The sequence below is a fragment of the Lemur catta genome, chromosome 4, assembly GCF_020740605.2.
Source record: "Lemur catta isolate mLemCat1 chromosome 4, mLemCat1.pri, whole genome shotgun sequence".
Taxonomy (NCBI): Eukaryota; Metazoa; Chordata; class Mammalia; order Primates; family Lemuridae; genus Lemur; species Lemur catta.
In genome coordinates, this window is record NC_059131.1 from 66,792,649 (window position 1) to 66,817,479 (window position 24,831).

General features: G+C 43.9%; 1 protein-coding gene across 5 annotated transcripts in view; it reads right to left on the bottom strand.

The window, feature by feature from the left end:
* Nucleotides 1-24,831, bottom strand: part of POLR1A (RNA polymerase I subunit A) — a 104,983-nt gene that overhangs the window by 61,813 nt on the left and 18,339 nt on the right. For all 5 annotated transcript variants that reach the window (XR_006734749.1, XM_045550010.1, XM_045550009.1 and 2 more), the window contains exons 7-14: nt 22,891-22,977; nt 21,845-21,950; nt 21,349-21,511; nt 18,655-18,825; nt 18,411-18,533; nt 15,591-15,821; nt 10,327-10,581; nt 5,447-5,638 (exon numbers count right to left, since the gene is read on the bottom strand). Coding sequence is in view for 4 of the 5 variants with exons in the window: in XM_045550010.1 (XP_045405966.1) it covers nt 5,447-5,638; nt 10,327-10,581; nt 15,591-15,821; nt 18,411-18,533; nt 18,655-18,825; nt 21,349-21,511; nt 21,845-21,950; nt 22,891-22,977 (1,328 nt within the window). In the remaining variant the exon portion in view is untranslated. The remainder of the gene's footprint in view (nt 1-5,446; nt 5,639-10,326; nt 10,582-15,590; nt 15,822-18,410; nt 18,534-18,654; nt 18,826-21,348; nt 21,512-21,844; nt 21,951-22,890; nt 22,978-24,831) is intronic.

Sequence of the window (24,831 nt, forward strand, 5' to 3'; positions counted from 1 at the left end):
TAGAACTACTATATGACCCAGCAATTCCACTCCTAGCTATATACCCAACAAAACTAAAAACACGTGTTCACACAAAAACTAGTACCCAGATGTTCACTGTAGGCTTATTTGTAATATCCCAAAAGTGGAAACAACCCAAATTATCCATTTATCACCTGACAAATGGATAAACAAAATGTGGTATATTAATACAAAGGAAAAGTATTCAGCCATAAAATGGAATGAAGTGCTATTACATGCCGCAACATGGATGGACCTTGAAAACATTATATTAAGTAAAAAGAACAGGCTGGGCACAGTGGCTCCCACCTGTAATTCTAGCACTTTGGGAGGCTGAGGTGGGAGGATCACTTGAGGCCAGGAGTTCAAAACCAGCCTGAACAAGGGCGAGATGCCATTTCTACAAAAAAATAGAAAAATTAGCCAGGAGCGGTGGTATGTGCCTGCAGTCCCAGCTACTTGGGAGGCTGAGGCAGAAGGATTGCTTGAGCCCAGGAGTTTGAGGTTGCAGTGAGCTAGGATGACACTACTGCACTCTAGCCCAGGCAACAGAATGAGATCCTGTTTCAAAAAAACAAACAAACAAAAAGCAAGTCACAAAAGGCCACATATTGTTTAACACCATTTATAAGAAAGACTCAAAAAGCAAATTCATAGAGAAAGAAAGTAGTTGCCAGGAGATGGAGGGGAAGGAGGAATTGAGATTGACCATTAACAGGTACAGGGTTTCTTTTTGGGGTGATAAAAATGTTCTGGAATTAGATAGTGGTAATCGTTGTACAAAATAGTGAATATACCAAAAACCACTGAAACGAATACTTTAAAATGGTAAATTTTATGCTGAATATGAATATCTCAAAAACAAAAAACAAGGGAGTCAGACAAGAGGAACTAAGGTCCCTTTCTTCCCTAACATTCCAGAAGTGTATAATTTACTTTCTAGTCAAAAACTACGCTAGGGAAAAAAGACATCTGCAACATGCTGTTAAACTGTGAAGGTTAACAATATCTATGTGAATTGTAATTTATACTAAGCTTTAAAAAATGTTTTAAAAATTAAATGGATTTTTTAAAATGTTTTGAAATGTGTATATACTTTGACCCAGCAATTATATTTCTAGAAATTTATTTAAAATATATACCAATGCAAGTATACTAGTATAGATAGAAATGAGCGCTCACCACAGCACTGGTTAGAATAGTAAAGACCAGGTAAACGTCCACGAACAGAAAGGACAGTTAAATCAACTATGGCATATCCATATCATTGAATACTACACAGGAGGAGTTAAACAGAATGAGGTGCATCTACATGTACAGACACAGAAGAAGTCCCCCTATATATCAGGTGAACTAAATAAGTTACAAAGCAATTACAAAAAAGTTTCTGTCAACATAGCACATGAAAACAGTTAAATGAATTTCTTGCCATATTTGGAATATTTTAGGGTGGTCCAAATTAAAAATACAGACTGCAGGATATAATGGAATTCCCTTTGGAGGTCCTGGGGGCTCATCAAAGTAAGCCATCTTACAGACCAGCCAAACCTGAGGTTACATATGCCTGGCGTTCAGGGAAGTGCACACTTCAGGTACCAGGATGTCATGGTTAGAGAGGTGGTTTTACACACAGGCTCAGAAGTGAATGTCAAATTTAGTCATGGTCCTTGGTTCTCCTGAGCAGCCCCAAGGATAGTATCATGTGATCCCATTCTTATTTATTTTCCATACGGGTATGTGTGCACATGGAGAGTAGGGCTGGGAAGGGAGAAAATTTTTCCCTTTTTCCTTTTACATTTTTGTATTTTTATTTAACAATAAACTTGTATTACTTCTATAGTAAGAAAGAATTCGAAGGGCAGAGATCTAATAACTGAATTCAGCAAGGTTGTTGAATACAAGGATAATATACAAAATTAATTGTATTTCTATATACCAACTGTAAATTTAATAAACCAATTGGAACATTTAATAAATGATATCATCTATAGTAGCAATATCCAGGAATGAATCTAAAAAAAGATGGATAAAACTTTTACCTCATTGAAGGACATACTATGTTCATAATTTGTAAGAGTCTATAATGCAAATATGTCAATTCTTCCCAAAGTGACTTACAGATGCAATGCAATCTCAATAAAAAACCCTAGCAGATTTAAATGTAGTCATATGTATGAATTAAAGAAAAAAAATGCTAGTAGACATTTTATTTTGTATGGAAATTTACAAGCTGACTTTAAATTTATATGGATATAAAAGGCCCAGTGATATTCAAGACAGTCTTAAAGAACAAAGCCGGAGGCTTTTACCAGCAGAAGTCAAGATTTATTATAAAGCTGAAGTAATTAAGACAGTGTGCTATTGGTGCAATGGAACCAAACAGACCAGTGGAACTGAATACAGTCCAGAAACAGATCCACAACTACTTGATTTACGACACAGGACGTACTAAAGAGCAGCGGAGAAATGGACTTTTCAACAAACGATGTTCTACCAACTGGATTAGCTGCATGGGAAAAAATGCATCTTGGACCCCACCTTGCTTCATGCACATGCACAAAAACCACCCCAGGCAGACAGCAGACCTAAGAGTGAAAGTTATAAACAATAAAGCTACTAGACAATAACAGAGGGGAATACCTTCAAGACCTCAGGGCAAGCAAATAGTTCTATATAGGACTAGTCATAAAAAGCAAAGATTAGGGGATTGTATTACATTAAAGTAAGAACTTCTGATCATTAGAAAATGGCATTGGATGAAAAGGTGGAAAGGTTAGCCACCAAGTAGAAGTGACCCAGCAACTCCATCCCTTGGTATTTACCCACTGAAATGCAACAAAAGACACGTACAAGAATGCAATAGCCAAATGAAGACAACTAAAGACAACCCAAATGTCCATAAATAATAAAATGGATAAATATACGATACCATGTTCACATAATATTTTAAAGCAATGAAAGTGAATGAACTACTGCTATATGCAATGACATGGGTAACTCACACAAAGATATGATTTACTGTATGATTCCATTTATATACAGTTCAAAAAAAGACAAAACTTACCTATAATGTTGGAAGTCATGTTAGTAATTACCTTTGGGGGGGGATTGGGAGGGGCCACAGAGGATTCCTCTGGGGGATGCTGGTAGTATTCTACTTTCTAATCTGGGTGACAGTTTATAAAGGTATATTCACTTTATGAATTTTCATCGGGCTACACACTTGAAGTTTGCAATGGCAGACACATGTTTCTTTGCATACTCTTTCAACAAAAGATGAGAGACCTTCAATTCATACATGGAAAGAAAAGCACTCAAGAGGCTGTATGAAATGTCCTGGAGAAACAGCCTAAGACTTCGTTCTCTGGGGCAGTAGAAATAAACTTCCTAAGCTAAGTTTCTTATCTCCTGATTCTAAACATGGTTTTACCTCTGTAGACCCAGAATGAGCCATTAACAAATTCTTGTGCAGTGTAGTCACTCTTGCCCTTTTCACCTATTTGCAAAAACATAACCTGTACCAACCTTTCGAGAAATACTGAAAAATCTCACCTATGACAGAAGCAAAACCTAGGCCTGTTTTCTAATTTTATTTAGTATAAAGGATTTTAAAAGAATCTAAGGTATGGTCTCTGGTCATAGTGGAATTAAATTAGAAATCAGTAACCAAGATATCTGGAAAATCTCTAAATATTTGGAAACTAAGTAATGTACTTCTAAATAACTCATGGGTCAAAACAAATCAAAAAGGAAACTAGAAAGTATTCTGAGCCGGGCGCGGTGACTCACGCCTGTAATCCTAGCCCTCTGGGAGGCCGAGCCGGGTGGATTGCTTGAGGTCAGGAGTTTGAGACCAGCCTGAGCGAGACCTCGTCTCTACTAAAAAAATAGAAATAAATTATCTGGACAACTAAAAATATATATATAGAAAAAATTAGCCGGGCATGGTGGCACATGCCTGTAGTCCCAGCTACTTGGGAGGCTGAGGCAGTAGGATCGCTTCAGCCCAGGAGTTTGAGGTTGCTGTGAGGTAGGCTGACGCCACGGCACTCACTCTAGCCCGGGCAACAAAGTGAGACTCAGTCTCAAAAAAAAAAAAAAAAAAAAAAAAAGAAAGTATTCTGAAGTGGATGAAAATGAAAACACAACATATAATTTGTGGGATGCCACTTAAGCAGAATTTAAGGGAGAAATTTATACATAAAATGCTAATGTTAAAAAAAAAAGAAGTAAGTCAAATCAATGACTTTAGTTTCAACTTTAAGTCACTAGAAAAACAGGAGCAAATTAAACCCCAAGTAAACAGAAAAAAGGAAGTAATAAAGACCAGAGTAAAATCAATGAAATAGAAAACAGAAAAACAGTAAAGGCAATAAAACCAAAAGCTGGTTCTTTGAGAACAATAAAACTGACAAACCTCTAGGCAAACTGAAAAATACAAACTACTAAAGCTGATTCAAGAAGAAATAGATAACCCAAAAAGCTCTATGTCAATTAAACAGATAAAAATTTCAATAAAAACCTTCCCACAAAGAAACTCTAGGCCCAGATGGCTTCACTGGTGAATTCTACCAAACATTTAAGGAAGAGATAATACCACTCCTGTATTATACAAACTCTTACAGAAGACCAAACATTTAAGGAAGAGATAATACCACTCCTGTATTACACAAACTCTTACAGAAGAGTTTGTATAATTCTGTGAGGCCAGCATTACCTTTCACACCAAAACCGGACAAAGATATTACAAGGAAACCACATACCAATATCTCTCGTGAACACATATGTAAAAAAATTCTAAATAAAATTTTAGCAAATTGAATTTAGTAATATATAAAAAGAGTACTACATCATGACCAAGCAAGGTTTATCCCAGGAATGCAAGGTTGGTTTAACAATTGAAATCAGTGAAGCCCCAGGTCCACAGACTTAAATGTATTTCATTATTTGATCACCACATGATTTGGAAGTACGGTGTGATGCTTTGGGAGTTGGAAAGTCTTAAGTTTGAATCCCAATTCTGTCTCCTATAGCCTTGGGAATGTAATTTATCATCTGCTAAAGGGAGATAATAATGGTCTCTGCATTGTGGGTTAGTTGTGAGGATTAAATCAGATAACATATCTAATGCACTCAACAAAGTGCTGAGTACTTCCCAACAAATATTACTATTACTGGCACCACTGCTTATTACCACCATATTTGGTGTGAGGACACCAAGTTTAAGTTAGAAGCAAAGGACAGAAATGATGCAGCCTACTCTTAGTAGACACTGCCTAAGATACCACTGAAACCCAGGAACCTCAAACTAAGGGAGAGGAAAGTTAGACTATTGCTTGATTAGCTATTTCTCTGTCTCTGACATGGGCTCTCTTGGAAATGAAACCTTTTATATGAGTGGCCTGTTTCCTTTTGTTATATACATGTGCTGTTTTCTCCCAATTACCTGCTTTCCTGTCCACAGTGGAAAGGGTTTCAGGATGGCAGGAGGAAAGAGTTTCACACGCCCCACTTTGTCTGTGAGTCCTCGGTATACCAGCTCCATATATTGTTCCCGGGTGAAAAAGCAACCCCGAGTAGTCATGTTTGCACCTGACACCATATGATCCTGGATCAATCCTGCCAATGGCTGGCCATCCTACAAACCAAAACAGATAAGAAAAGAAGAATGAAGACAAATTTTAAGTCAAACTCTAATTCTTAATCATGTGCTTGGAAGCCCCCTTCTAGCAACAGCCCTCCACATATCTGTCCTGCCCATGTTGTCACTATGCACTAGCTTGGCAGCAAACCCTCTCCCAAAGCACATGACCAGGGATTACCACTGGCTTCTACTTTTGCTATTTGTCCATTGTCCTGTATCAAAACTGTTTCAAACTCATCCAGTTTCCCAAGCCTTCTCTGCTTAATCCCATCTGGTTCTAGTTACTCCAGCATATTTTTGGCATTTATGCATAAATTTGGTCTGGCTGCTGTTGGCTGTGTTCTTGTTTTTATACTTTGGTTTTATGCCTTAGTATTTTTCACACATTTTTTGCCTGGTTGTCCTGTAAATCAGTCATCCATTCAACAAACATTTATTGAAAGCCTCCTGTATGCCGAGGGAGGCACTGGGCAGACTTTTGGCCTACTCTAGAGGACCAAATGGACATGGTCCTTAATGAGGAAGAGCTATATGGTAAACAAATGACTGGATAAATACATTATCACAATGTGTTTTAAATGCCATGGAGGAAAATAACAGGATGGGTCATAATATAGATTTGGGGGTGGTGGTGGTCAGGAATGGTCTCTCTGAGGGGCAATGATGTAGCTGAAGCCTGAGGGGTAAAACTTGGAGTGGGTCCGTGTAGGGAAGAAGGGGTTCAGTCACAGGTTCCTAGAGAGAGGACGCTGAGAGGGCCTTGATGTACATATCATGGAAGGAAAAAATGTCCCTTATTAGTGTCTCTTCACAATGTAGCATGTGGTTCATGGTGGGCCCTTAATAAAGGCTGTTATCTGACAGACGGCAAAACAAGGGCTTTTATAGAAAGCCCAAGATTTGGTGAGCACGTTGATTTCATTTGACACTTCACAGCCATTCAGACCCCCAGTCTCCTGAATCTTATCTGCCCGGGTTTGTACTCATGGCAACAGAAGACACACTGAAATAAAAATAGCTATGCTCACTGATGTTCTTGAAGATGTAGGTTTCACAAACTTTTCAATGTTTACAGGAATTTGAGAAAAACCTGTGCCTTGGATCTAAAGATTATAATCATTTAATTATTTGGTAAATACTGGCTAACAGTATGGCCATGTTTCATAACTAAGGATAAAGGAACTCACAGACGCAGCCATGGAGAAGCGCCAGGAATTTAACCATGTGTACTGATTTAAAGGCTAAAAAGGATTCCTATCAAATGGCGACGGGCTCTATGTAAACGCACAGTTATTACAGATGGGCTGAAAAGGTGGCACAGACGTTAAGCAAGATCAGAGGGAGCACACAGCCTTTCTTACGAAGGCTTTGACTTATTAACATTATTAAAAAATTATATTCTACATCTCATTCCATAGATGGTCTTATTTCGCTTGGGAGAAACTCACAAACCAATATTATGCATTTGACTCATCCCACAGTCTTTGGGGAAGATAGAGATTTTTCCTTTTGTTCTCTTCATTTAAACAACATAATTACAAGATATGTGATATATTCAGTACCTCTTTTTCTCTCTGTATAGATTTTCCCTTGACTAGAAAATTACTTTAATGGCTAAATTGCTTTCAATGCAATAATCCCAAATTCTAGGGAGGAATGCTGATTAAAGCAACTACTGAAGGTCTACTTATAATTCTGAATTTCCTAAGTCTTGCTTAGGATCAGAAAGAACATCTCCGAATCAAAACCCCAGAAAATTGTCAGCTATACTATTCCGCTTAATAGCACAGCAAAATGACATTACAATTAATGTCTTTGAGACATTGAGATGCATTGAGAATAGCGTATTCTGTGACTTGAATTTTCTAGCTGACTAAGTAGAAGTCAGGAAACTATGTCTCGAGCCTTATTTAAAAACTTTCCACAAAGCCCTCCCATAAATACAACAAAGAGAAGAAAGAAATTAATCCCAAAAGAAACATACAAATGAAAAGTTTAACTGTTTTCTTGGAAAAGAAATAGTTGGAGTTCCACTCAACCGCTATTTTAAGTGAAAAGACAACACAAAACTCTAAGTACATAAAACCCTCAATAAAATGTATAATCTGGTACTATGGTTGGTTAGGGAAGAGAACCTACAAATAGAAGAGAAATGGAAAAATGAACAAAGAGAAATGGAAACAAATGGAAATAAAGATACACTAAGAAAAATGATCCCCCAAAATTGGCTTTCCTAGTTTAACCAAACCAGCTCTTGTCCTTTTAGGACTTTGTCACCAAAAACATGTTGTATTTTTATAATTGTTAGCAAATATAAGGATTCTACCTCTTGGCATTTATATCAAAGACTAAATAAAATTTACTAAGAACCAAAAGCTCTTTATCTCTAATGAAAGAAATTGATTGAAAGTGCAATGAATACCGCACAAGCTTTTTTACTTTTTTTTTTTTGAGACACAGTCTCGCTCTGCTGCCTGGGCTAGAGTGCCGTGGCGTCAGCCTAGCTCACAGCAACTTCAAACTCCTGGGCTCAAGCGATCCTTTTGCCTCAGCCTCCTGAGTAGCTGGAACTACAGGCATGTGCCACCATGCCCGGCTAATTTTTTTTCTTTATATATTTTTTTGTTGTCCAGATCATTTCTTTCTATTTTTAGTAGAGACAGGGTCTCGCTCTTGCTCAGGTTGGTCTTGAACTCCTGAGCTTAAGCGATCCTCCTGCCTCCACCTCCCAGAGTGCTAGGATTTATAGGCGTGAGCGACCATGCCCAGCCTTTTTTACTTTTTAAGAATTAATTTATTGGTGTAAGCTTACTTACTTGTATCCTCCTGTCTCTCTTGAGTGTAAGCCTGACCTAAAACTCATAGGCATATGAGCATGTGATGAGGCCCACAGGGATTTAAATAAGTCAGCCAGTTGCAGGACACAATGTAAGCATGAATCCTCCTATGGCTTTGCACCTTATACAATCAAAAGCACACTGAGAGCATTCAAGGTCTTTGGTCTGGGGACTTCAGAGCACCTCAACTCCCCATGTAGCGAATGCCCACAGGTCACTCTGTCAGCAAAAAACCATTTGCTGCTCCCCTCTGGTGAAAAGTGACTCGGCTTCTGCAGAGTCAGAGAGCCAGTGCAGTTCTGGGAGCTGCTTCTCCCAGGCCCAACTCCGCCTGTCAAGTAGGCTAAGGATGCATGCAGCTGAGCATAGGAGCTTGGGAGACCAAAGGTGCGGGGTTTCAGTCTCGGCCTCATGGCTGGCTGACAGATTACTCACTCTGTGCTTCCTCAACTGAAAAATCACACTGACCTCATACAGCTGCTACCGTAGCCACTACTGTTATTATTTACGTGATAAGCACAGAAAGCTAATTTTCAAATTAGTAAACTTGTGATCTGAGTGGGCCCTTCACCTCTTCTTCCTACATTTAGTTCCCTCACTGATCAACAGCCTACTAAGGTGGGCAGAGAAGGGAAAGGTCAACTCAAACAACTGGGACCCAAATGAAGCCAGTGGTGTGTCTGGTGGGAAGAGGAGCTGGGACACTGGGCTCCTGGCCACGTGCCTGATTCCCCGGGTGGCAGATGGCTGATGGGGGGAGAGAAGTTCCAAGGAGCAGAGAGTGCTAATCGATGCTGGACATCTCCAAGCAGCCTCGGCACTCCCCAGGCAAACAGCTCTCCACCTCTGCTGCAGAACAAACCCCAAGAAGATCTGGGAGCTCCTAATCTTTCCTCCTACTTCAAAGCTGGGTGTCCTTGGGCAAGTTACATCAATTCTTCAGTTGTAAAATGTGGACATAACAGCATCTACCTCCAAAGACTGTCGGGAGGGTGAAATGGGAAGCCTTGAAGTGCTTTGCACAGTGTCTGGCACTGAAAAAGTACTTGAGAAATGGTAGCTGTGGTTTTATATTATTATTACTACTAGTTCTTTCATACTCCACCACAATCCAAATCAATGATGTGCAACTGTGAATCACTGTGAGGCAAACAGCTTATAATTTAAAAGGCCTTGGCTCTTTAGGCAGGTGGTGAGGGGTAAGTGGGGACTGGAACATACTCTGTCCTTTTTCCCCACGGCCTGCCTCTTTCCCTGCGCTGTCCCTCCCATGAGCACACACTGACTCGGGCCCCTGCCACTCCTGGCCATGAGTCACAGTTACATCCTTCCTATCAGCGGTGACCACACGGGGCTGCCCTGGAGGACCAACCTTGGAGAGAGGAGATGCCTTCATGGGCTGCAGGGGGATCCCATCTGGGCCCTTGGGGTTAGGCTGCCTCTTAAAATTCATGCATGTCAGAACTCAAGGGATCAAAGTCATCTGTGGACACGAGGACCATCAAAGTTGGGATGCTAATGCTTGCCAGGGGCTAATAAGTTGTAGAATTCAAACATAAATCAGGAACACAAGATGTATTATGCAGCTACAAAACTTGGCTTTCAGGGATGGCTGTCACAATTTCTCTCCCAACTTAGTTTTAAGATGCAGCAAGACAGAAACTTTTCCCCACCTCTAAGTAACTAGTGGGCTATAAACCCCACCTGGAAGAAACTAGAACCCTCTCTGCTCCACATCCCCCTGCCCTAGAGCTGCCCACTGACCCCAAGAGCTGGCAAAGGACTAGGTTCAAAGTGCCAAGTCATGGTGGTGATGACTGTGGGCATCCTCAAGGCCAGACCTACCTTGGGAACAAGGTACTGCTGATCAGTGCAGGCCAGGACATAGGCCTCGGCCCGGCCCAGCTCGCTCTGGGGGAAGTGGGCGTTCATTTCGTCTCCGTCAAAGTCGGCGTTGTAGGCCTTGCAGTTAGCATAGTGGAGCCGTAGGACTTTCTCTTCAGGCAGGATGCGAGCATGGTGGGCTTGGATGGAGGGTCTGTGCAGGGTGGGCTGTCGGTTCAGTAGGAGAATGTCCCCGTTCTTCACGTGCCGACATACCTGGGGACAGAGTGGAGGAAAGGTGGGGGATCATGGCAACTTCAGCATCACCATTGCTCCTTCCAAGGGCTCACCTTGGCTTGGCCTGAGTGTGGCTTCTGTTTGTCTGAAGTTCTAGTCAACTAAATTTTTAATCTGGAGCAAAATCCTAGAACTCTCTGAGAAACAGTTCCTAGGCACCTCTGGTCCTGGCCCTGCACAACCCAGATCGTGGCTCTGGCCTCTGAGGTACAAGGAACAGGTAAGACCAGAGACTCTGTCCAGTAATCTCTGTCTTCCTCAGAGATGCACAGCCTTCCCAGGTTCCTGGGTACCTCTGAGAATTAATATGAAGGAAGAAATGGATACAATTCCTCAAGACTGCATACCTGCATGTAACTGTAAAACCCTTGTGTTTGGCAGACCTCTTAAATCACCATGGAGGTCATATGTGAGTATATCATTCTAAGTAGAAATTCCACATTCAAAGTAGAATTCCAACGTCACACAGCACAGCCAGAACTGGAACACAGGGTTTTTGGTTCCCAGTTCAACACCTTCTGAAAACATTTTCTGAACTTGAAAAAATTAAGCAGTGAAAGTTGCCACAGTCTTTTGGGAAAACAGTTTGAAAATAGCTATTAGAGTTAGGTGCAGTGGCCCATGTCTGTAATCCCACCTACCCAGGATGCGGAGGTGGGAGGATTCCTTGAGGCCAGGAGTTTGAGACCAGCGTGGGCAACATAGCAAGACCCTATCTCTAAAAAATTTTTTAAAAAAAGAAAAAAATAGCTATTGGAACATCTAAAACACATGTCCTTTTGGCTTTGCAGAAGAAAAAAAGCACCAACGTAAGGCTATGTGAATGTGTGTGTTTATGCAGCAGTGTTTATGGTGGCAAAACTAAAAATAACCCAGCTGCCCCCCACAGAAAGGGCAATAAATTATAGTGTATCTGTAATACAGAACATTATGCAATGACGAATAGGCTAAGTTAAATATATTCAAGGCTGAAGTGATGGCAAGAATGTATTATAGCAAAGAAAAAAATCCAGGTGGCAAGTAAGGTGATGCGATGAGGCAACTTAAAACCCAATCCAACTCCTGTGTGTGTGTGTGTGTGTGTGTGTGTGTGTGTGTGTGTGTGTGTCTATATGGGAATGGGGTACTTAGATCCCTAAGATGTTATTATAGTCTCTTCATAGTGAGGTACAGATTAACACTTTTACCTTTATGCACTTTAGTATTGCTTATCTTACAATGAACATGTATTACTTCTGTAAAATTTTAAAAGATCTTCCATTATTTTTTTTAAGAAAGTAAGAAACCTTGCACAAGGGATATGCCCACTGAGGGGGAAGAAAACAGAAAACAGACAAATTTAAAGAAGAGAATAAAAAATCACAAGTAATTTTACCCCTCAAAGACAACCACTGCTCACACTTTTTTCCCCTCAGAAACACACAGCTGGTTGAGTCCTTCCGACAGACACTCTCTCACAAAGCTGACTTTCCTAGGTTCATTCAGCCTCTTAGGGCCCTTATCTTCTGTTATATTAACTACTGGGCTTCCTAAATACTGAACATAAACGACACCTTAAAGACAAAAGTGTGAAGGTCACTGCAAGGGAGGCATTTTGAAGGCCAAAAGAACTATGGGGACCTGGTGATACTGCCCTCACCCCAAATCTCCTCTAAATCGCAGCAGATACCAGGTCGGGGAAAACAACAGATTACTTCAAGTCTAGTTCCTGCTTATGTTGTCGTATTTATGCAGTTGTATCAGAAAGCTGGTTAAAGAGAGAGGCTAGAAGTTAACAAGAGATGCCCCCCACTGCCATCTGCCCGATTCCTGTTCCACTCGGCTACAATTTCTCGCAAGCTCAGGGATGCAGGGGCCAAAACCCTCACATGCTAAAAGGCAGTCCTAAAAGCACCCAGCATGGAATCCGTCTTTTTGCTCCCCGAGGAATTCAGCTCTCTCCTCTCTACCCTCAAGTCCCGTGTTTCCAAGGAGACCTGAACCTTGAGGGTTGAGGGTTCCCATGAGCATCTGCCCAGGGCACTGGCTGCTAGCTGTCTGACTACGTCACACGAGCCTGAGGTCTTCTTTCTTTAGCCTCTCAAGGGAAAAACCACCCAGACCCATGGCCCAGGCCCAAAAAGCCTGGCTGGGCCTAGGACCCGAGTCTTGTAAATTTGAGACATCCTTCAGCGTAAGCAAACTTGCCACAGCTGGGAAGGTACGCAGGCCAGCCAGGCGGGCACTGGCCAATCCAAACAGAAGTCCTGGAACACAGGGTGCTCCTCTTGCCAACCCAAACCCAAGGCCCTTCCTTCTCTTGTCTCTAAATAAATACTACAGTGAAAATTAGCGTGCCCCAGTGCCCGGGTCAGAGTTTTCAGAGGCAGGCCTGGAGCCAAAAGCCTGTTTCTGGCAGACTACTGGGCAGGAAGTGAGACTCGGCCATCCTGGCCACTTCCTTCTTTATTTACAAGGCCCAGGGGAAGAGGCAGATCTCACACCTCACAGGGGAAGTGGGTCCTTTCGGCTCCCCTTTCCCCTTGCACCTACCCTGGGCTCATCCTTACCTGGACCTCGGTCTCTCCTTCCCAATTGCCTCCCCCAGCCTTCAGCCCTGTCCTGGCCTATACGCAACACATTAGCCAAAGTCTTTAAAAATTACAAATTATAAGCACAGGTGTACCTTACTATTATATGTATAAGTATCACACATAACATTATTGAGATTTGGGGAAATAAAGTTGATCATCCTTAGACCCAGTACTGAGGCAGGAACCACTTTTCTTTCCTAGAGTCACACCGTGTCTTTGCCCGCAGACCACGTCTTCACACCGCAGAGCTTCCCACACTTCAACCTGGATCTGTGCACTCCTCACGGTTTCCCAAGTACCTCCTGCACGCTGGGCGCCGGGAGAGCACTCATGGGATCGAGGAACTCAAAGGCGGAGAGACGGGTGCACTGCAGTGACAACACAGTGCCATGAGAGCTACAAGGGGTAGAGGGATGAGCATGGACGCTGAGGGTGGTGGGAACACCTAATACAGGTTTGGGCAGTGGCAAACTGCAGTCCTCCGGCCGGCCACCTGGCTTTGTGAATAAAGTTTAATTGGAATACAGCCATACCCATCCATCCACACACTGCCTGTGGCTTCTTTTGCACTATGGGGCAGAGCTGAGTAGCTGCAACAGAGCCTGTATGGTCCATGAAGCTAGAAATGTTTCCTATCTGACCCTAGAGGAATGAGGGCTTTGCTGAGACCTGAGGAAACAGCAGTTCTCTGCCCTCAGTTTCCCCTGCAGCCCTTCGGGCTGGCCCAACACCCTGCTCACAGCCACCTCCCGATGACTCCAAACTCTCCCTGCCATTCTCTCCAAACACTCAGGAAGAAGTCCCCTTTCTTCCTGAGCATCCTGTGCACAGAGTCACAGGATGCCATCGCTGCTCCCTATGGTGTGCGCCACACCCCTTAGCAGCAGGTTATACGTTTACACCTTCATTTCCTGGCAGTCCCCCCACCATGCTGTCAGCTGCAGGGTGGCAGGGGTCCCGTCCATAGAGACTGGCAAGCGCTAGCATTCAGTGGCACCTTAGCACTTCCTGGTCCCTTACGGCTCTCTCCTCTCTCAATTGCCCTCTCGTCGTATCCTACTGAGAGGAGACTGCTTCACATATTGACTGAGTTAACAGGAAAGGTCATTTCATATTTGCTTGGCCTCACCAAAAGTTAAGCAAGATACACCTTGCTTTTTTTAGCATTCCTCACACAGCTTCTAGCAAAATACCAGGCACTTAAGAAAGGCAGAACAATCTTATGAACCAAAAGACAAGTCTTATTTCATGCACTAGAAGAGAACAAAACAGGTGACTTGATCTGTGTCTGCATGTGTGTCTGTCACCAAAGCAGAAAACTGGGTGTTACTGCTCTACCCCAGGAGAGCTGCGAGAACCAGAGGAAGGGGAGAGGCCCTGTGGTGAAGAACAACGGGTACCAAGAGCCACTGAGACAAGGCCAGGAGCACTTCCTTTCCCTCTCTGTTCCACCAGAGTTCCTTCATGGCTGATGGGAACTTTCTGGAGCTGAACCCAGTGCTAAAGAAGGGCTGGTCTGCCATGCGGTGCAGAGAGGGAAGGGCAAGGCCTTCCAGCTGTGCAGATGGGTTAGGAACACCCAGTTAGTCACCTCTTGACTCCGGATAGTCCCTTGTGAGTCACATTCAAACTGAATCCATTTCCCTCCAACAACTTCCGCCACTGTTGTCTGGTCATCTGCTACTCCCCACCCAATGCCCCCCACCAGGAATTGCTATTGACACAGACACAAACGCTGTCACCCACTGATCTCACACCCTCAGCAACACTGCTGGTCAAACACATGCTCTTTCCAGTGGAATCTAGAAAGAGCCTCAGGGATCCCTTAACACAGCACTACAGGCAGGCATTAGCAATGGCCAACTTGTCAGCTGTCGGTTATCACTGGCACAGAGCGTTTCCTTGACAAAGAGTGGTTCTCAAACTTTAGCATGCAGGAAGACCCTCTGGAGGGTCTGTTAAAGAAAGACTACCAAACCGCCATTCCCAGAGATTCTAATTCAGTAGAGACGATGGGGGAGAATTTCCATGTCTCAAGCTCCAGAGGTGCTGCTGCTGATCTTAGCATTGGCTTTTGAGTAGCCCTGCTCAAGGCCAGCAAATTCTCCTCCCCTGAGATCACAAATCAGTCATTAAAGAGTGCTTCTTAGTACCCGATGTGTGCCCAGCACTGTGCACAGTGTGGGATGGCCAAATGCAGCTTGAATCATGGCGTCCATGCCCTAGGAGGGCAGGCTCCAGCTGGGAGACAAGGTGAGCTCCACAACGCACCTAGAGGACACCCACGTGGGGGAGCTTCCTCTTGGGGATGCACTTGTGTGGCAGCCTTCACTGGAGCCATAGCTGACAGCCAGCATTCACAGGGCAGTCACAGGCAACTGGCTGGGTCCCTGGCCAAACCTGCCCACTACTCACAATTTTTGTCCCCTGGGGCTTAGGTGCCCCCGTGGCTGGCGTCAGAAGCTGTTTGGCCACGGCTTCCCGCTGGGTTATGTCCGAGGCACTCAGGGCTGTGCGACTGCCATCCTCGTTGATGACCATGGAGGCTCCCGGGTGCACGTTGGGGCCATTGATGACTGCCTGCCTCAGTTCCTGAACATTCCAGGGGGTAACGGGCTGAGGGTAGGTCAGTTTTGTAGCAAACACCTAGAAACAAGGAATGGATGTAGAAATTCAGGGTGAGCAGGAAAAAGGTCTTATAGTCCTTAATTCTGACTCCACAGGCTGTGTGACTTTTCCCTCAAGACGTGGAGGAGCTATCTGACGTGGCCGAGAAGGCCTTTCAGTGAGTAAAGCAGCATCCTGCCTGCCTTCTGCACAGAGCCATTTTGCCAGACTTGTTCCCTAAAGGGAATAGCTTGGGCTTCCTTTTCTAGCAGAGTCAGTCTGAGGAAGTAATTTAAGTGTTGCAGTTTATACATTAGAATTCTTTTTAACCCACTCTAAACTTTCATTTCCTTGTCTTCTAATAAATTCAAAGCCCCCACAGAAGGCAACAAAGCGTGGGGCACTCACATGAGACAGGGAGCAAATACCAGTCCTGGAATACCCCTGCACCCCTCCTCCACCCCAGCAGACAGGACTAGTTGATCATGGCACTTTCCCTGAGCCCAGACATGGCATAAGAATCTCAGTAACTCAGGCAGCCACCACAATCAAGGTGGGGCTTGAGATTAAAGCCAAGTGGTCCTCTGATATGCGAGAAAACAGTGTGCTCTGTTCAACACTAGGCCTGTGATCCACTCCAGGAAAAATGAGGTCCCTGGCTGAGTCAGAGCTACTGAATATTATAAACCCCTGATGCTTCGAAATGCACACAAATATACCAAAGACTCTGACAAGTCCTCCATAAAGGAACTTGTGCAGCTCTGTCCAGGTCTAGGTGCCTCCCCAGCCCAAGCCTGCTCTACTGTTGCTGATGCACTTACCACCGTCTGACAGAGCATTTACGCACTTGTTCATTAGTTTACTGTTTGTCCCTACCCCCGAACATCAAACGTCGCTTTACAAGGGAGCATGCTCGCCAGTCTGTGTGCTTCACCGCTGGGTCTCCAGCTCACTGCCCGAACTTATCTCACCTCCTTGCTCCCCTAACACCTGTCGACAGTGCTCTATGGGAAGGCTACGCTCCAAGGTGCCAGAGGCAGTTCTACTAGCTCTGCTCTTCCCGGCCACCCTGTGAGTAACACTTAATCCCAGGCCAGCCACCATGGCCCTGAGACCTGGGGCCACTTGGAGTAGACAGAGCGATGACTTCACAGTCTCTCCTCAGGGGACGAGCCATTACAAAACGAATCAAAACCCGAGAAAGAGAGGCCTAACACCTCATGAAGGTAGAGAGGCTACACAAAAGGTCTCTCCTAAGTCTGGGGACACTCTAGGCATCATGAGATCAAAGCCAACAGCGGTGGCCCCTGTCCTCTGTCCGGAGAGAGCAACAAACAGGCAGTGGGCCTTTCCTCAAGGCCTCAGACTCATAAATGTCACCACTGGGCTTCCCAAAGCTGTTCCTTGCCCATTGACACAGCTTTTGGATGCAAAGACTATGGTTCCCGAGAGGCAGCAGGCACAGGACTGAGCCTTCTCCAACCCTTGTCCCAATATGCCATGCCCAGCAAGCCCAAATGCACCAGAGAGACAGGCAGCACGGACACAGGATGATGCAAGCACTTCAGCTCTGCTCATCACCACACGGTGAGAGCCGTGCAGCGGCTGGTGTGCAAGGAAATGAGACTCTCCACGGAGGGAATTAAACCATCTTCACATTACTGACCTCAAGGCCCATTAAGGAGGAAGTCGATTAAAGGGCTGCTGCTAATGAGCACCATTGCGTGAGCCAGGGGGAAGTGGGAAAATGACGCTGGCTCCCAGAGGAACACTAATGGGTGGATGGGAGGAGCGGCTTATGCCCAGGAGGAACTGGAGGGGCGGACAATGCACACACCCCTCTTCTCTGGGGGCTCTCTCTCCTTCCCCTCCCTGGGAGCCAAGGGTACATCTGCCTGCTGCCTGGAAAGCACACGGGACTGCAATTCCCCTTGTCCGCGTCCTCTCCTGTCACGTATTCAATGTGACAAGGAAGGTTTAAAGACTAGGCCAGGCCAGGCGTGATGGCTCACGGCTGTAATCCTAGCACTCTGGGAGGTGGGAGGATTACTTGAACTCAGGAGTTTGAGACCAGCCTGAGCAAGAGCGAGACCCCATCTCTACTAAAAATAGAAAGAAATTAGCCAAACAACTAAAAATAGAAAAAATTAGCCGGGCATGGTGGCAAGTGCCTGTAGTCCCAGCTACTCGGGAGTCTGAGGCAGGAGGATTGCTTGAGCCCAGGAGTTTGAGGTTGCTGTGAGCTAGGCTGATGCCACGGCACTCTAGCCCAGGCAAGAAAGTGAGACTGTGTCCCAAAAAATAAATAAATAAATAAATAAAAAATAAAGACTAGGCCTAGGTGGGCAGGGGGGAGATATGTGGGCAAGGATTTGGAACACCCTGTGTTTGGCTCCTTAGAGCCCTGGGGCATGGGTCTCCTGAGTGGGCAGAAGGTGTCTGGAGGCCTGGCAAGGAGTAAGAATAATGCCATCACAAAGTCTCAAGTCCCCTCCACGTGGGCTATCGGGGAAGAAGCAGAAGCTAGCCCCAGCTGAGCCACCACAATCTGCTACACACCCTCCCCCAGCCCTCTCCGGCAATCTCATCCCCCGCCCACCAGGAGCAAGGGAGCCCCTCCACACACACCATGGGAATTCCAATTTCGTTGGTGCCGATGTACATATCTGGGCAGATGACCGAGCGGGCTGCGTAGTCCACTCTCTTTCCCATCATGTGCTTTCGGAACAGGCCTTCCTTCTTCTCTAGGATCTTCATGGAGAAAAAAGTCCATAGAAAACATTAAAAAAAATTCAAGTATGCTTACTATTTTCTTGTTTCATTACAAACATGTTTATTATTCACCCTCTTCAGCTAGCAGGTTATTGCTCACCTGTCTAATGCCTGGGTACTTTTCCAGTGTTAATTTGTCCATCTCACTATCAAACACAATATTGACGTGACTCTGAAGGCGAATCCAAATGTTGTAAAGTTTGTCTGTGAGGGACTGGCCTGGAAGTGCACTTAAAAAGGATCGGTCAGTAGCAATCGAAGAGTCTTTTTCCTGGGAAGATAAAACCAAGAAAACATGCATGATGGAAAAAAACTCCAGAAGGCCTGGCTTGGTTTTATTTTTCTTTCTTACCCTAACTCTGACAACGACGAGCTCTGTAGTTTGCCTTTATATCCTCTGAAGGTGATCAGAGGCAAAAGTACTAATAAGCCAGTTGAAGTATATGTCAATAAAACATCAGCCCCATTACATATTTACCACCCTATCTCTGTCAAGTAGTAAAATGAATTCAAAATTTGTAAGCAGGCCCCTTTCTTTCTTTCTTCTTTTTTTTTTTTTTTTAAGATAGGGTCTCACTCTGTTGCCCCAACTAGAGTTATGATCATAGCTCACTGCAACCTCAAACTCCTGGGCTCAAGTGATCCACCTGCCTCAGCCTCCCATGTAGCTAGGACCAGAGGCATGCACCACCACGCCTGGCTAACTTCTTAATTTTTTGTAGAGATTGGGTCTCACTATGTTGCTCAGGCTGGTCTCAAACTCCTAGGCTCAAGCGATCTTCCTGCCTTGGCCTCCCAAAGTGCTGGGAATACAGGTGTGAGTCACCAGGCCTGGCCAACCAGGCACCTTCCTTGAGGCATTTGCTGATGCCAAATGTCTTAATATCTAGGTCCTAAGGCAACCTTAGAAGTCCTTCCCACATCAATACTTTTCTTCCATACCTGCCAGATAACTGAGCTTTATTTACAGTCTTGGAAAAACTTGATCCAAAGCACTTATAAAAATGCAGGTAGAACCTGCATTTCCTTTTACTTAAAAGGAAAAATGTCTGCCACAAGATATTCTATGTCATCAGTTAAGATGTGGGTCCCCAACTGGGCTATGTCAAGTTACTGGCTGATTGCCAAGCCTCGCTGGAATATTTAACCAATCCTTTTTAATACTTCTGCCCCTGGCTCTCTCTCCTCCTCTTCTCCCCCTACCTGCCCAGGGGACAGAAATACAGAGGCCTTAAGCTGCCTTAGGGCACCACCTACTGGCCCAATCTGGCTCAGTATGACATAAGGAAACAGACATGGTCCCATGTCCTCCAGTATGGTCAGATGAGAAACGAAACCCGTCAGCATGTCAGAGTGGGAGGAGTGAAGGTGAGAAAAGATCCAGTAAATGAGAATGTCTTGAGAGCCCAACAGCGATGAAGTGGGTTTGTCCTCAACCCTGAGGAATACAGGCGCGTCTTCTTTACTTACAAAGAAAACAAATGTATTTCTACATGCAACGTTCAGGGTCCCTTCTGGCTAAAGGAGCCTCACAGGGAGAGACAATCACCTACCTAATGACAGGGGCCCTAACTCACTGTTTATGGCATTACTGGGCTCAGGGCCACATGGTTACCTGTGAAGCTAGTGAGACCGTATCTCACTGGCATATCCCCAGTGCCCACACAGCGCCTGGCAGGGGCTGACATGAGCAGGGAACACCAAAGCAAGGTGGGGAAGAAACAAGAACTTGTGTTTCAATCACAGGGAAGGAGGGGACTATGACTTAGGAATCAGAGAGGATGCTGTCCTTGCAGAGACCAAGCTTCTGTTTGACAGAGGGGATGCCCTATTTTTAAGATACATCAAAATAAAATTCCCAGCCCTGGTCACTGGACACGGTTATCCTACAGTCTTCTCTCCTAAACTGGACTAAGGCATGCAGATGGCAGATTTCTCTTATGCTAAGGAGTTTTAAAAGCACACCTCCACTGGCTTATCAGAAAACTTAAGCAAAACCAAAGAAAGCTCCAAGGAGAAAGGCTGGACGACCCAAAGCTAAGTATGCAGGAGACAGTGGCACCACCTTGTGACAGGAGTGTCCCAGCAGCAGGCAGTCTAAGAGCTCTGTCTGTTTGCCCTCCACCCAAGGCTGGAGACAGCCCTGCCTGTTTGAATCCAGAGAGCGTTTCAGAGCTGAGAAGGATCTTAGTGACCTTAGCAAGCTTTCTGAGCGCCCAATTCGTCTTTATGCCCACTGACGATGTAGCACAGGACTTAGCACACCGAAGGGGCTCAGGAAATGTTAGCTGAGATTGTCCTATGATGGAAAATTCCCACCCACAACATTGCCTTCCTTACCCAAATGAGCCCAAATCATTAATGAGCCCAAAACAGAGCCAGGTGATAAGAGCTCTAGTACTGTGACCCATGAGGGACACTCTAGAGCCCAAGGGAAGTAGATTGTTCCTTATAGAGCTGCCAACAGCTTGTGGCCCAGAATAGCTTAGGTGTGAAATCTCAACACAAACCATACATATTTTTACAGTGGAGAATAGTCCAAGAAATTAGTGAGTCAACTAAGGTCATCAGGCATTGTCATTAGGGGCAGAACCTAGAGCAGAACCCAGACCTTTCCATGCTCAGGCCCGTGCTTGTCCCCCTGACGTTCACTAGGTGCCTCCCAAGCCCATAGCTCCTACTCAGGGTGCCGCCAGCTGCACAGAACATCCCAGCACTGACAGCGTCTGCATCCACACCGCACAGCTAGAACTAAGTGTGTGTGCTATGCCATCAGCACCAGGGCAGCCCTGACCTCATTGGTGGTGGGCAAGGCCACATCCCATGGCAGCTTCTGTTCTTGGGCCATCAATGCCAGAAGCTTTTGAATCAGAACGACGTCCTTCATGACGGCCTGCAAATTCACCGTCTGGCCATTGGTGAACATCTGGTCCCCCAGGCGACTGACAGGGCGATACCTGCAGGGGGACATGTGGAATCAATGAATGTTTAGCATGAGGGAGGGCTGTGTTCTTCAGCCGCTCACCCATGCCTACTGGAGGCAACACACCCCACCACGCTCAGAACCACCAACATTCCTATCGCATTCACAACACATGGAGAGGAGAGGACTCCCGCCACGCGGAACCTGGAGTGAACTGCTGCTTTGTTTCTCAGCGCTCCGCCCCTTCCACCTCTCCTAGGGGTCAGGGTTCAGTTCCTCAAGAAACCTTTTCTTGACATTTTAGATAATTTTTTTAAAAACCCAAAACACCTTTTTCAGGTGAAATAAGTTAATTAGAAGACGTTACCTTGAGGGCGGCACCACCAAGAAATCTAGAAAGAACATACTGGGGTTGAATCTGGACTCCGTGCCAACATCATCCAGTCCCGAGAAAAGGTAATTCAGAAAGAATCCTATTTGAAATACATAAGCCAGAGAGATCATTTAAATCTATCAATCAGTATCTTTCCCTTGTTTTAATTACCCTCTTGGACTATTAAACTTAACACACACCCATATACATCAAATATTTATTACTTTGGTATTTATAAAAAACATTGAAATAAAAAAATTAAACAAAAAAAAAGTTAGCCTCCTTAAAAACAAAACAAAACAAAAACCTCCCCACGTGGGTGCTGCCAAGAAGGGATCTTCTGTGGATCAAAGCTATATTTTAAGTTTCTAGTGACTTAAAAATATGCTCAGAGAAAATTTATAAAATGTGTTAGGACCTGCCACATAAATGATCATACTGACTTGAATGCTTTTTCTCTGATATTCCTTCAACATTATGTTCATTTGTAAGTGCTTATTACACAGAGGTTATGGTCAGTGTTCCAGAACACACTCTCAGAGGGTGTATGACAGAGGAGTTTGAATATGCTGTACAGGTTTTATCCTACACGCGAAAGGGACTGAGGGATTTCCCTTTTAGGAGGGAACTGAAATGTATAAAAATCTTAACTAAAAAAGAAGGCAGAATTCATTCTTTGATTCACAGAATCTTAAAAAAGGCTTTTACTTATGGGCATTTAAAACAAGGTGAGTTATGATGCTGAACCTTCTAAAAATATGTCAGCCTGTACTAAGCGAGGCCCACCTGCAATTGCCATTTGAAGACCAGGCTCAGTTACAATAATTGGCAAGTTTTTGATGCTGGGTATGACTACCCCTACTCTATGAGGCCTCAATGTCAGTGTACCCTGAAGCCCTCCTCCAACCTCTAGATCAATTTCAGAAGACAGTTACAATAATCACAACATAAAAAAAATAAAAATAATAGGCAGAGTTAGTGAGCTCAGGAAACTAAAGCCTGGAGAAGATAAGGGCAATTTCTTTAGTTTAGTACAGTACCTTCACTCTCCCAAAGGGCAAAAAGATGTTCTCGGGCGCTATTGGGTGTCAGGTACCCTCGTTTTCCCATCTGAGCATCCTCAATTCCTAGAGCCGAGGACGAAAATCAAAGAACAGTCAATCAGTAACAGGTACTCCTTCTACAATGGGATTTATCAATTCTTTGTCCCCACCCTGCAAAGTCTGTAATTTGGCCACAAAAATCAATCTCTAGGATGGCATATTCTCAGCCCTGGATTCCCTACTCCCCCTGCAATTTAGTAAAGAAAACAATATGGCTATAGGATAAAACCTAAAAAAACAGAGCAAAAGACAATATCACTCCCCCATCTCATCACATTAACATAACTATTGTCACTTTTATATATTCTTTTCTAGTCCTTTGGTTTATACAACTGTTATACATAATTGTAACTTTAAGTGTGGATTTATTTTGTATACTACTTTGCTCATTTAGTATCATCTTGTGAGCATTTCCAATGTAGCTCTGTGCCTGGCCACTGCTTTTACTGGCTAACCAATATTCCACTGAGGATGTTTCCTGATTTACCTAATCATACTCTCATAGTTGGACATTTGCATTGATTCCAATTTTTTCCTATTATAAGTAACATTATGATAAATAACTTTATGTACACAGTTTTTACCAGAAAGGTTAACATAAGTAGAATGATGGATACAATGAGTGTGAACATTTTCATGGGCAAATAGATATTGATTTATTTTTATAAGTATCATACTGGTATGTGAGGATAGACTTGATCTTGGTTTCTCAGACTAAGCAACATCACTCTGGACAGTATCTGCCAGCTATGCCTACATTAAATCAGAAAACCAGACTTGGGGCTGCCATTCAGGAGGCATTTAGCTGACTCACAAAGATAATTAAGCCATGTGGTCCTTTAGGTTCAAAACTATCAATTTTTTTCTGGGATGCATTTGCTGAAATTAAAAATTGCTCAACTTTCCCTTTTTTGTACTTATCAGGGCAGGATCTATGTCTTGTCTGTGTTCCTAACACCTGACACAGTATCTAGCACATAGCAAATGCTAAAAAGTCAATGACTCAAATATAGATGTTCAAAATAACCCAAGATAATCTATACTTAAAAATCCCACACTTTTGCCTTTTGCTACACTTTTCTTAAAATGTAGCTTTATTCTACTGCCAATTGTCCAACTAGTTTCTTTATAATCTGCAGAGGATATGTCATTACAAGTTTTCAGAGAAATCTCTGACCTGGATAACAATTAACTATATATTTTTTTTCTTTTTTTTCTTTTTTTTTTTCTTTTTTTTTTGAGACAGAGTGTCACTTTGTTGCCCGGGCTAGAATGAGTGCCGTGGCATCAGCCTAGCTCACAGCAACCTCAGACTCCTGGGCTTAAGCGATCCTACTGCCTCAGCCTCCCTAGTAGCTGGGACTACAGGCATGAGCCACCATGCCCGGCTAATTTTTTTGTATATATATTTTTTAGTTGGCCAGATAATTTCTTTCTATTTTTAGTAGAGACGGGGTCTCACTCTTGCTCAGGCTGGTCTCGAACTCCTGACCTCGAGCGATCCACCCGCCTCGGCCTCCCAGAGCTAGGATTACAGGCGTGAGCCACCGCGCCCGGCCGATATATTTTTATATATATATTATAAATATATATTAACTAACAATGCACTCTAATTTATTTAACTAGTCTCTATTAATAGGCATTTAGTCACATCCAATTTGAAACTATTTAAACAATCATGTGGGTAGTCTAATTCCTTAGGATAAAGTCATAGAAACAGAATTGCTACATCAGGGAGTCTGTGCATTTAAAGTTTTAATATCCATAAGGGCAAAACATTTCAATCAGTTAATGCAATTGAAGAATGGCTTTGACCTTCAGGGATAACCACAGCATTAGAAAACTTCTTTATGTCCAGTGGGAAAAAACAGATCCCAT